Below are 12,983 nucleotides of genomic sequence, written 5' to 3'. Positions count from 1 at the left end.
TAGCGTAATTATAACCTAAATTAGCTGAAAATAACCCTAGAACCTAGAGTAAACTCTCCCTTTAACTATTTTCTGAACCAAATAAGTGTAGATATGTAAATAACATATAGGCCTACATATGTATATGGATATGTACATGTTTATCTAAATACATGTTTAAATGTTATTTGAATATGTATTTGTGTCTAAAGACCATGCTAGAGGAATTGCATAGCTTATTCTTATTGACATCAATCGCAATGTCTTGATTTCTTGGGCAGAACAGTTTTCCTTATCAGGTTGTTTAAGGTGATGTACAACAGTAGGCCTAGAAGGCGTTCATACGCAGCATGCCTGAATAAGCATCGAACAAAATTAATTAAAAATACTCACAGTGTTTTGTCGCTTACACAACATACACTTTATTCATGTTAAATAACCACAAATTCAAGCTCTATACTCCGCTCGAAACTTTTGCGGGCTAAATGATGCGCATTTCTACAAAGTAGTCGGATCCCGTTTCAAACACAAAAATGGCCGACCGGTCACCATGGATACGCCATTTGACGAAAAGCCACAATTACGCGACAAGACCAATCGTACTTTTAATACGTTCCAGACGTCAACGGGGCATCTAACTTGCGTGCATAATGCAAATTAGTGCAGCTAAGTGCCGAATTTTACCGAAAATAAATTCAATAGAAGGCTTCTCCTAGGGACCCAATAGTGCAAATTGCGGTGAACAATTTGCGGAAGGTTACTGTTGTAAGCCCCCTTTATATCGCGTAGTGTGCCCCTCCTTGGTAACGTCCAGATGCACGAGCACGCACAGTGGTGCTGGCCGTAAGCAACACCTGGGACTCCACTATCAACCGAGCAGTCTTGCTACTGGCTCTACGTACCCCATCGAAAGGACGTTCCGAACTCGTGACAGTTGTTAGACCGTAACAGCGGACGACTGACAGCGTATCACGCGTGCAACCACGCCCCACTTCGCAAGAGTTATCTTACATGAGATAGATAGATAGATAAATAGATAATAGGTTTATTGCAAAACTAGTGTTAACAACGTTACAATTAAAATAAATTTTGCAAACAAGATATCATCAGGCAGTATAAAACTGAAATTGATAGCGTGCGTGCGTGCGTGCGTGCGTGTGTGCGTGCGTGCGTGCGTGCGTACCCGCATGCGTAATACTACTATATATTGGCGTTATTGTCTGGTGGCTTCACCTAGTGGCCGCTAAGAGCTATGCTGTTGGTATATAGTGATCAGTGATCCTAACCGACGACGTTCTGTCCGCCATTTTTGAGTCATAACCGACGACATTCTGTCCGCCATTTTTGAGTCATAACCGACGACCAAAGATCATGAACGATCGTTCATGATCTTTGCGACGACGTTCTGTCCGCTATTTTTGAGTCATAACCGATGCCGTTCTGTCCGCCATTTTTGAGTCATAATCGGAGACGTTCTTTACGTCATGGTTGAGTCCTGACCGACAATGAAACACGATGCGTTGCTTGTTTTTGCAGTTTATGGAAGATGAAGGTCAGGAAGTGGAGAGACCAGCCCGGGAAGCTAGGTATTGATAATCTATGATTCGACACACACACGTCTGGGGTGAATCTCGGTTTCCACCCCTCCACCGGTCTTTACGTCATAACAATATGATATGGAAGCCCTGAAACGAGATCCGACTTTTCGAGTTTCCGAGTTTTCGAGTTTCTGAGTTTCCTAGTTTCCGAGGTTCTGAGTTTCTGAGTTTCCGAGTTTCTTTTCCGAGTTTCTGAGTTTCATCTGCGCATGCCTTTTCATATATTTTATTGTATTCTTATTTTATATATGTTTTATTATTAGGCCTAGTGTTCTGTTGTCTCTGCTTCAGGTGTTTGTGTACGCGTAGAAGAAACTTAGCAACTCGGAAACTCAGAAACTCAGAAACTCGGAAACTCGGAAACTCAAAAAGTCGGATGTCGTTTCAGGGCTTCCATAATATGAAGTATTTGTTCCCGAGTTAACGCTACCGGGGTCTGGTTCCACTGTTCTATATCCCTGATCGCTTTACGGTGGAGTAGATGAGGTTTGAGTCTACACTGTGGTTTACGGTTTTACTGGACTAACTTTGATCAGGACTTTCATTTATTTTCTTTATTATTATTCTTCTTCTTCTTATTATTATTATTCTTTATTATTTTCTTATTTTATTTCCTTATCGAGGAAAATATGCGTTATAATTTATAATGTTTTATTAATACTTAACTATAGGTCATTTCAACGTTGAACGTATCCGCCGTGACAATCGCTACAATTATTTATAAATCATTGAGACTTAATTAAACAGTTAATTAATCGTAAATGAACAATATTTTCAGTACGTCATAAAGAATGACAATCGGCACCATCGTGTTCAAAGAATATTACGAATTAGTTTAAAAAAAAATTAATTAAAAAAAGTTAATCAATCGTCAATTAACAATGTACGCAGCACGTCGCCGAACACGAACCCGGGCACGCGCCGACGCAGCTCCGTTGTCTTCATCCCGCCTAGCATGCAGATCTGTCCAGGAGACCTGTTCGTACCGGCCGCGTACAGCCGCACACTGACGCGAGGCTACACGCTATCCGGGTCAGCCGCGGGACCAATGTACCAGCTGCCCGTGCCGCTAGGTGCGTTACTATCGTAGTACGTGTGTGCCTACGCAGAGGTGAATAACAGAGAGAAAGAGGGATAGAGAGAGAAAGAGAGAGAGAGAGAAAAAAAGAAGAAGATATATATATATATATATATGGATAGATAGATAGATAGATAGCTAATTAAATAGATAAATAGATAGATAGATAGATAAATAGAATAGGATAGATAGAGTAGATTAGATAATAGATTAGATAGATAGAAGATAGATAGATAGATAGATAGATAAATAGATAGATATAGTAGATAGATAAGATAGATAGATGAGATAGATAGGATAGACCAGATAATAGATAGATAGGATAGATAGATATATAATAGATAGATACTATAGAAGATAGATAGATAGATAAGATAGATAGATAGAAGATTTTTGGGTATTTTTCTTTCAGCCAGGGTCACCGAACTGATCGCTTATTTCCGACGGGCCAACGGCCGGTCCTGCTAGTTGGTGATAAACTTTTAGATTTATGATTGCCGGTTATTACTCCTTCGCTCACGTCACGCCACAACCTCTCACCCTCACCCTCACACTCACTCTTACCCTTACCCATCAACTCTTCACTCTACACCCTCACCCTCACCGTCATCCTCACACTTTCACCCTTACTTCTCACCCTCACCCTCACCCTCAAACCCGGCCACCCGGCGGGCTCACCTCACCTCATGCCCACCCTCATCCTCACCCTCACTCTCACCCTCCAATTCTTTAACGCTCAAACCCTCAATGCCTCACCTTCTCACGCATCCTCACCCTCACCCTCACCCTCACACTCACCCTTACCTTACCCTCGACACCACCTAACCTTACTCTTAACTCTTTACCTTCAACCCCACCCTTCACCGTCATCCTCGACCCTCCGAGCCTTAACCCTGCCACCTCACCCTCGACCGCTACCTCTGCACCCTCAACGCCTCCTTCTCACCCTCAACTCTCACCCTCACCCTCATCTCACGCCACAATCCTTATCCTCCACTCACCTTCACCCGTCATCCTCGACCCTTACGCGCTCAACCCTCCATCCTGCCTCATCCTCATCCTTACCCTCAACCCGGCACCTCACCCTCAGCCCATCGACCCTCACTCCTCACACTCACCCACGCCTCACCCTCGACCCTCACCCTCACCTCGTCACCTCAGGCCCCGCCGACTTAAGCGTGGTGGGGGCCCGGCACGAAGTTGGGGGGGCCCTATAGTCTGTTATTTTTTCTCGCACTTTCATGCTTGCAAAATTCAGAAGAGTATTTCATCGTGTTTCAAAAACTGAATTTAAAATGTCACTTTCGTAGCGAGAAACTGAAGTTAGCCAGTCTCTGCTTTGGCTCCTCTGGTTCTCAATGGTGATTTTTAATCAACTTGAGTTTGAAAATGTACCTTGTTCACACGCTACATAGTTCGAGAACCATCATGAAAGATGAGATTCATTCAGTGAGCATTTCGGTAATTAGGGAAGGTCCTTTTCAGCTGAAGCAGCAAAAATCAGTCAGAGAAACAGCATGGGAAACGGATCACTTCAACGTTACAGATTGACTAAGAATTTTTGGGATCTTACAATTAACGAGCGAGTTTTGTAAATTTAGGATACCCGTTACTCTAGAATGTGGGGGGCCCCAAATTTGGGGGGCCCGGGGCAACGTGCCCCCGTGTTGCCCCGCCCTTAACTGCGCTAGTGCTCACCGCTCACCCTCACCCTACACTCTCACCCTCACCGTCATCCTCACCCTCATCCTCAACCCTCATTTCTACGCCTCACCCTCACCTTCGATCCTTCACGCTCACTTCACCCTCACCCTCACCTCATCCTCACCCTCATTCCTCGCCCTCATCCCACCCTCACCTCACCCTCTACCCTCACCTCTAACCCTCACCCTCACCCTCACCCTCACCCTCTAACCCTGCACCGCTTTCACCCTCAACCCTCATCCGTCAACCCTATCCTCTTCACTCTTACCCTCAGACCTTTAACCTCATCCCCCTCATCCCTTGTCCGCACGGGTGATTTTCACTCACACAGCTGGATACCGCTTGTGTCGGCGAGGGGCAGGTGCGCTTCACGCGGGTCAGCGAGCGGGCAAGGATGTCCCGCCTGTATTCAGTGTGTACGAAGTACAGGTGGAGGTGGCCTAGCAAGCATTATCACTGATTGATGTGCTGCTGAGAGCACACGGCGCTTTCCGCCTGCAGGGACCACCGTGCACAGCAGCAGAAGAAATGAGTTTCTTTTCTGTGGTGAAGACTTTCTAAGGTGGTGTCTACAGGTCGGCTATGTAGTACATCATGACACGTAATTGGCGCCTGAATTCAGTACGGTAAGCTACATTCTTTATGCGTCGTGCGTGCGTGTGTACTTATCCATCGGTATACATGCAGCAGAGCTGAAGCTGTGATACCCGTGCACCGTATTCATGGCAGTCTTGTGATGCGAACGCATCAACAATTATAGTCGTAGTACGATGATGAAATCCGCGTCTATTAGCGTCTTTTCCGTTCGATGACGAAAGAGTCGAAGCATGCACTTGAGAGTGGGTTCGGAGAGGCGTCGCGGCGTGTTTGTGCGTGTATGTGTCTGCGTTTTGTGTGTGTGCGCGAGCCGTGTGTGTGGTGCAGGGCGGATGCAGGATTTTGTCTAGGGGGGTGGGAGGTGCAGTTCTGGAAAGGCAGCTTGGAGATTTTGTTAAGGGCAACTGAAGCGGCCGCCTGGCTCCGCCGCTTCGTGCGCGAGACCGGCGGTGCGAAGGAACGGTGGGGCGGTTCCGGGGGGCCTCCCCAGAACATTTTTATAAAGTCCACTCCTTTTTTATGGTCATTTTTCAGAGCATATGGAGGCGAATTTTTGTAGCTTCAAGTCTTGTCATAGCAATGAAAGCAGACAATTCCAGTACAAGGCAAAAATCCACATAGAATACCATGCTTGCTTGAAATTAACTGTCCTATCAACAGGAGCGACAAAATACTGAAGTACCTACGCCGGTGAAATGCAAACTGCGACTAAGGATTAACACACAACTTTATTACAAAAGAAAATTAAAAATCATTACATGTACTATCTATATGCTTTCGTTTCATACACTTTACTAATAAACTGAACTTCAACATTTGAATTCAATGGACTGATAATTATCTTACTTAAAACATACTCCAGTATTACTCTTGCCACAGGGGCGTGTCTACAGGATTTGGTACCAGGGAGGGGTCAACCAACGTAACCCCAAAATGGGAGCCACGCGAAGGGGGGTCTGGGGGAAATGTTTCTAAAACTTTTGAAGATTAGATTTCCCTCAGATGCGTTTTCTGCCGCGAGCTGGTGGGGGTCCGGACCCCCTGGACCCCCCACCCCGTACAAGCCCCTGTGCAGTAGTACTACTTTTACCAAAGTTGAGACAAATGAGTGGGCTCTTGCCAGAGAGAATATCAGTAAAGTACTACAAGTACGTTTTAAGTAAAAAACATGCACAAGTAAATCGAAAACTTATTCAGAATGAAATTTTGAAGCAAAATAGAGGGGCTTATTACCGCCAGGAGGGGTACCGTATCAATAACAAAGTAATGCAACGGTGGCGTCAGCCTGGCGCGGCAAATTTTTCTGTCCGCAGCCCAGAAACAAGTCGAGGTCGGGCCCCCCGTCCCCCCTAAAAACTCCCTCGGAAAACATCAACTTATTTTTCAGTATGTTTTTTCTGCTTAAAAATACTATACTCTTTTTTTTTTTAAATTTGAGAAACAAAAATTTTCCGTCGGGCCAGAAAAAAGCGGGCAACTCAAAATTTTAGTGGGGAGGGTGCGCACTCCCTCAACCCCCCCCCTGGATCCGCCCCTGGTGTGTGTGTGTGTGTGTGTGTGTGTGTGTGTGTGTGTGTGTGTGTGTGTGTGTGTGTGTGTGTGTGTGTGTGTGTGTGTGTTTGAGCGTGTGTTTCCACATCTCCGTTAGCGCAGTGTTGAACACACGCCTCGCCGCTCTTGATGCACCCTAACATTGCGTCGCATTTTCTGTTTGAAACGCAGACTTCAATGGTTCTACACAGAGCTTGCCCTCTGAAGGTATTATAGCCTGCCGAGTGAATCATACTAATTATTCACCTCGCTAATCAGTTCAAGCACTTACTGTGTTGATATTCTCATCATTTCTTTGCTCAAAGACTGAAAAGGAAATCTTTTGTTGAAAACACACAAAAAGTTCAATGACGTCCACGCGATTTATTTTCGTGGGAAACGCTCCTTGATTGAGGATAAATCTCGATAATCTGGCTATTAGCTATTAGAAAAACTCGATCAAGGCTTCGGAGAACTTTCCCTCGTTTTGATTTCGCTCGTTTTTCGTGTTTTCCGTAGTAGTTCCCAGCAAAATGCGTCCATTTTTTTCTCTCTCGGTAAAATAATTGCTGGGTTATACTATGTTGACTTGATAATGATGGGAATATCTGGAGGTATGCACGCGTGCTACTGCGTTGTCGGTGTTTAATGTATATTGTCGTGTGTCCGTGCTCCTATATCTCATAAATACCATCTAATAAGACGAAAGACACGAGCTTCTGTAAAGGGCTGCCGATTTGCTTTCTCTCTCTCGAGTCGATTAAATGTGGATAAACAGGCGCCACGCACATCTGTCGGTACGTCCCCGTACAGCTTACTACACCCCGATTGGTTTGTAAGTGTCTTAAAGGGATTTTCGTAGAGGACAGCAAGTCTACAGTGCGTGTGCGCCACGCACTCTCGACTCTAGATACTTTCAAGCGAGTCGATCAGGCAAATCAACAGCTTAGACTGGAGATCGTAATAATTGCGTTAGATGGTATACCTTATTATTTCTAATTACTTTTCTTTCTCTCTCTTTCTCACTCTCTCTCTTCCTCCTTTCATTTCTTTCTCTGTTTCTGTCTTTCCTATACACTCTCTCTCTCTTTCTCTCTCTCTCTCTCTCTCTCGTTTTCTGTCCACTCTCTCTCTCTCCTATTCTTTCCCTCCATTTGCCTTCCCCTTTCTCGCTCGTGCTCGCAATCTCTTTTTATCTTTCTTTTTATGCTTGCCATTTTCTCTCTGTTCTGTCTTCTTCTCACTCTCTCTCTCTTTCTCTCTGTTCGTTCCTTGCATTTCATTTGTCATTCGCGGCTGAGATTCAGTCTGTAAATGTCGTCATCGTGCATACACTCGCACCGATTGTGTTTTGCATTGGAAAACAGTCATGCCATGTGTGTGTATGTGTGTTTATTTTATGGCTATTCGTATTTTTAGTTTCGAGTTCTTGTATATCTATCGCCGCGCGACACTATTCTTACTGCATCCGTATATACGATACTTACTCGTTTGCAATCGTAAAAAGTCTTGCAATCTCATATATTATTGTTATTATTATTGTTATTATTATTATTATTATTATTATTATTATTATTATTATTATTATTATTATTATTATTATTATTATTATTATTACTCTATTATTATGTATAAAGTCGAGGGAGTGCTGTACACTACCGTGACTGTTATAACCGTATAACGTTATAGGCAGCAGCATTGAGGCGAAAAGACCGTGAGCACGCGAAAGATGCAACAACAATGTTGTTAAGAGCGCGGAAAAAATTAAACGTGGGCCACACGCAAGCAGCTAGCAGACAGACAAGAAAATTTGCATTATTTCGCGTCACACGAGAAAAATATCATCGCTCTTAAAATTGTACTCTGGCGTTCAGCGATCTTTTCCCTATGCGTGCTAGCATGTCACACCGTGGTCGCATGCGCGTTCGTTCCTCTACGTGTCCTACAGTAAAGAACATTCGATCACTAAGCGCGTGTGATCGTATAGGTACGCGCGTCGGTGTTATTCGTCTTCACGGCCGTGTTTAACTGAGCTAGCCGCCTGAAATGATTGGCCGCAAGCTGTAAACCGGAGACGTTCTGAAAACGCGTCTTAGTAACAAAGCTAGCAAAGTGGACAATTTGACGTGCACGTGTAAAAAATATGCATGCGTTGGTCTAGCCTGACCGACATAGCGACAATGTCCGATTGGGAGCGCGGTCATCTCGCTCAGCCGTGTAGGTCGAGTCTGTCGCAAGAATGTTCTATTTGATCATTTTTGGTCTTGTTCTTTTTGTTGTCGGCCCGCGTCAAATGCCTCGAAAAAGCTCGTTTAATTAGTAACAAAAATGACAAAAATATTTGCGATTTTGATTCGTAGCGGAAACCGCCCTCCTGTTAACCGTACAAGCGTATCTCGTAGATATCTTATACATTCATACATAATAGCAATATATAGTATGAGATCAGGCGTGTGGCCGCGTGGCGTCCTGCCGTGCGGGTGTAGCGACACCACGTACATGTCATACGAATCGCGGTTTGATTCTCTTGTTTGTCCTCGTCACGCGTCATCTACGGCTCCAGCAGACACGCGTACGGAAACCATCAACGAGAATTAAATCCTAATCCACCGCGGATTTAGTTCTGTAATCCGTCCGCGCGAGGGCGCTCACCGCGCTGCCCCCGCTATGCGTACTACCACATCGCGTATACATTATCCGTTAGTCGGTGGTACTACTCTCACACCTTATAATCGCGTTCGCGTTGTTTTCGCGTCAAGGTAATTTCTGCTTCAAAGCGGCGGCAGTCGATAGGCAGCTTGTGATGGCATAGCGAAGCAGCCATGGCGTAATATCACGCATCAATACTTAAAGCCCGATTGCTATAGACAGAGACGGGGTCGATAATAAATCTAAAACTTAAATCTTAAATACTATCCTTTGCACTTTTAGAGTCGCGAGCAACGACGCCAAAGGCAAAATCAAGCCCGTGGTCCCTCTTAAAGCTGGTGAGTATTAGAAAACATCCGCTAATTAAATTATCCGATTCTGCTGAAAATATAATCATAACCTGACTAATTATTATTAATAATTATATATATATATATTTATGTATGTATATATATATATATATATATATATATATATAGTTATATATTATATGATGTTTTTGTTTACTTACTATTGTTAAATGATATAATATTATAATGATAGGGCTGTGTTCCAATGTCCTCACATTACCTGCATGTTCCTCACACACTCTCTCTCTCCTCCGCCCGCAGTGTTGTCTGCATGGCCCATTGTATGGTGACGTTACCGCACACCCACAGCTTTGCCGTGGTGGATACTATCCCATCTGCGTCTGTTACAGTTTGAGAAGTCTAGTAGAACCAAGGACGAGATCGGCCTAGAAGGCTTTCTGAACACTCTCAAGCAAGCAGAATTCCTGGACACGCAACTAGCGCTGTATAAGGTGGCTTGTTAGATTCACGAACGGTTGGGAAAGAGAGTGGGATATGATGACAGGAAGAGCGAGGGAAAAAGAGACAGAGAAAAGTAGAGAAAAGAAGGAAGATAGAGTGAGAGGTAGAGAGAAAGAGAATAGAGTGTGTGTGAGAAAGAGAGAGAGAGAGAGAGAGAGAGAGAGAGAGAGAGAGAGAGAGAGAGAGAGAGAGAGAGAGAGAGAGAGAGAGAGAGAGAGAGAGAGAGAGAGAGAGAGAAGAGGGTAGAATGGGCGCAGCATCAAGAAAGAGAGGAAATTTAAGACAACAGTTGCTCTAGTGACCTTATAGTGACGTCACGGATGACTTGATAGATAGATCATGCGTTGTGATGATGGTGATTGACCGACCGTGCGCAATCAAGCTGACGTTCAATATAGTTCACCTGTGAGAGAATGCTACAATTTATTCCATACATACACATACATGCATATATACATACATTAAAAAACATACATACATCAGGCCCGAGCCCAGGGGGGGTCGGGGGGTTCGAACGAAAGGGGTTCAATACCCCAAGCACAAAATTTGTTTGGAAAAATTGCAAGAATTTCACTTCAGGTCGCTTCATTTAGTGTAATAATTACACAATCTCCATCGTGCGGGAGGTGAACAGTGAAGCATACCCCCCTCCCACACCTCCCCCGCTCGTCGCTTGGCCCCTCGCCTGTGCGTTCGCGCGCCGAGCAGGGGCGCGTACAGGGGGCCAGGGAGTCCGGACCCCCCTTGCTCGCGCAAGAAAACGCATCTAGAGGTGTAATTTAAAGACATTCTGGGGGAGTGCCCCCCAGACCCCCCTTCGCGTGCTCGGCGAACTTGGGTTACGGTTAGACCCCCCTTGTGTAACAAATCCTGTCACGCCCCTGCCGAGCAAATTGCCAACATTGAAAATGAACCCCCCGCCCAATAATAAAGCTGGCTACGGGCCGGATACATACATCAACTGTTAGAGAAAATGTGTTGAAATTCTACGAATATTAGTGTTCAAAGTTCTCATATAATTTATTCGCTATTCTCGATCCATATGGATCAAGTACAACCACCGGTGAGGCGTCCAATTACTAAGGGCTTCGTAATCATGTGTATTTACCATTTAAGAGAGTAACTAATGAGAATGTATATATATATATAATATAATATATATACTTATATATAATATACGCGTGATATTACACATGACGCAGGCATACCAATGCAGCGGAGTTCTCCTTGGGCAGAGGTAGGAGTCAAGGTACCGACGTCAAAACCGTCAGAGAGGGATGAACAAGCGCGGGAGTGCGTCTGTGCTCAACGGGTGCAGCACGTCGGCGTCTCCCTACGATCACCTTACTGAGTGCTCAAACATGTGATGATACGCGTGCCGGGTTGTGTATGATGTGTGTGTGTGTGTGTGTGTGTGTGTGTGTTGTGTTGTGTGTGTGTGTTGTGTGTGTGTGTGTGGTATTTGTGTGTGTGTTGTGTGTGTGTGTGATGTGTGTGTGTGTTGTGTGTGTGTGGTGTGTGGTGTGGTGTGTGTGGGGCGCTGGTGTGTGTGTGCGTGTGTGGAGTTGCCATGTCTGAATCCGTGCACGGTGCGTGCGTGCGTGCGGAGTGAGTGAGGAATGTGACAACCGTAGAGAAATCGAGAGAACCGATTCACAGTGTGCGTATAGCTCTCATTTTGGCGGTGATTGCTCACGTATCGCGCGGTAGTAGGAAAAAGATAGAAGAAGAAGAAGAAGAAGAGACGAACGACGCAGGAGGAGGAGGAGAGAGGAGGAGGAGGAGGAAGGAGGAGGAGGAAAGCTTGTGTATACTCTCCCCGGTACGCTTCTCACTCTGTCTACACTAGTACTAATTAACTACCGTCATTCGATGACACGGAAATCCAGTTCACTGCAGCGCGCGCGAAGAGAATATCAGATATGATCTACTGTGGAATGTTCGTGTTTGCTTGGCGTTGACAGCCTTCCAGTGTTTCTCTCCACAGCTGCGTGGTTCGTAAGATGCTTCGTGGTGAAGGTAACGGGGGCTGCTACACATGGTAGGAACGAACCCCTCCCACCGTAAGCAAGGCATTACGATGGTCGCTTCTCACACGCACACAACGCCAGTGTGCTACGTCACCATCAATAACACCTATGTCGATTATTTACAAGAATTATACCTATCTATATATAGGATTATGGCTCAAGATTATCACACCTCTCCTTTCTATTTTTGCTCTCGCGCTTGCGCATGCTCTCTCTCCTCCTCTCGTCCTCTTTCCTCTCCTCTTCCCTCCCTTTTCCTCTTCTCTCTCATTCCTCATCTCCTCATCTCCTTCTCCTTCTCTCTCTCTCTCTATCGCATCTCTCTCCTCTCTGTGTCCGCACGCATCGCTACTAATTTGTACGTCCAGCATGCGCATGCCAGAGCCGGCGGCAGCTCTGCTAGCTAGCGTCAGCGTCGCGCGTCGCAGTCGCTCGCTCGTTCATCGTCAACATCTATGACAATCACGGCGTCATGCATATGCAGAGAGCGCGATAGCAACAAGCCGTAACGCGATGATTTCGCGAAGACATTTTGACAATAAATTTTTGACTACCTAACTCAACTACTATTAATATATATATTAATCAAGAGCTAAATAATAAGAGGTATTATTAAGCTCTTGATATATATATGGTGTGCTACCTAGCCACACCCATTAACTGTGTAACGTCATGCTGTGCGATCGAGCTACTGCTACTGCTCTCCGTGGCGGCTCGACGATAGTCGGGCGGCGGCGCGGCGGCGGCGCGGCGCGGCGGCGGCGGCGGCGGCGGCGGCGACGGCGACGATGACGATAACGACGATACGGCGCGGCGGCGATATGTAATCTTTCTGTAATTGCCTCGCTATGTTCCGGCCGCGGCCTCACACCCGCTGCTTTGATGACGTGTAAGGACGCCGATGCAGGCCGAGAATGCTCTCCGTCTCTCTGCTCTCTCTTTCGGGCGCTGTCTTTCAACCATTTACATCCCCGTACCGCCCTTGTGGTAATCTTTAAAACGCGCG

General features: G+C 45.5%; 1 protein-coding gene across 2 annotated transcripts in view; it reads left to right on the top strand.

Annotated features, from left to right (window-relative positions):
- Nucleotides 1-11,235, top strand: part of LOC106811294 — a 19,668-nt gene extending 8,433 nt beyond the window's left edge. Inside the window, exons 3-7 of one of the 2 annotated variants that reach the window (XM_014814864.1) lie at nucleotides 1,516-1,565; nucleotides 2,469-2,650; nucleotides 9,418-9,473; nucleotides 9,836-9,937; nucleotides 11,150-11,235. In XM_014814864.1, coding sequence (XP_014670350.1) covers nucleotides 1,516-1,565; nucleotides 2,469-2,650; nucleotides 9,418-9,473; nucleotides 9,836-9,937; nucleotides 11,150-11,188 — 429 coding nt within the window. In that variant the 3' untranslated portion in view covers nucleotides 11,189-11,235. The remainder of the gene's footprint in view (nucleotides 1-1,515; nucleotides 1,566-2,468; nucleotides 2,651-9,417; nucleotides 9,474-9,835; nucleotides 9,938-11,149) is intronic. The other variant, XM_014814865.1, reaches the window with a different exon arrangement.
- The last annotated feature ends 1,748 nt before the right edge of the window (nucleotides 11,236-12,983 follow it).

This window comes from Priapulus caudatus, unplaced genomic scaffold (genome assembly GCF_000485595.1).
Source record: "Priapulus caudatus unplaced genomic scaffold, Priapulus_caudatus-5.0.1 Scaffold525, whole genome shotgun sequence".
In the NCBI taxonomy this organism is placed as follows: Eukaryota; Metazoa; Priapulida; class Priapulimorpha; order Priapulimorphida; family Priapulidae; genus Priapulus; species Priapulus caudatus.
This window is presented reverse-complemented; position numbering and strand designations above follow the sequence as displayed.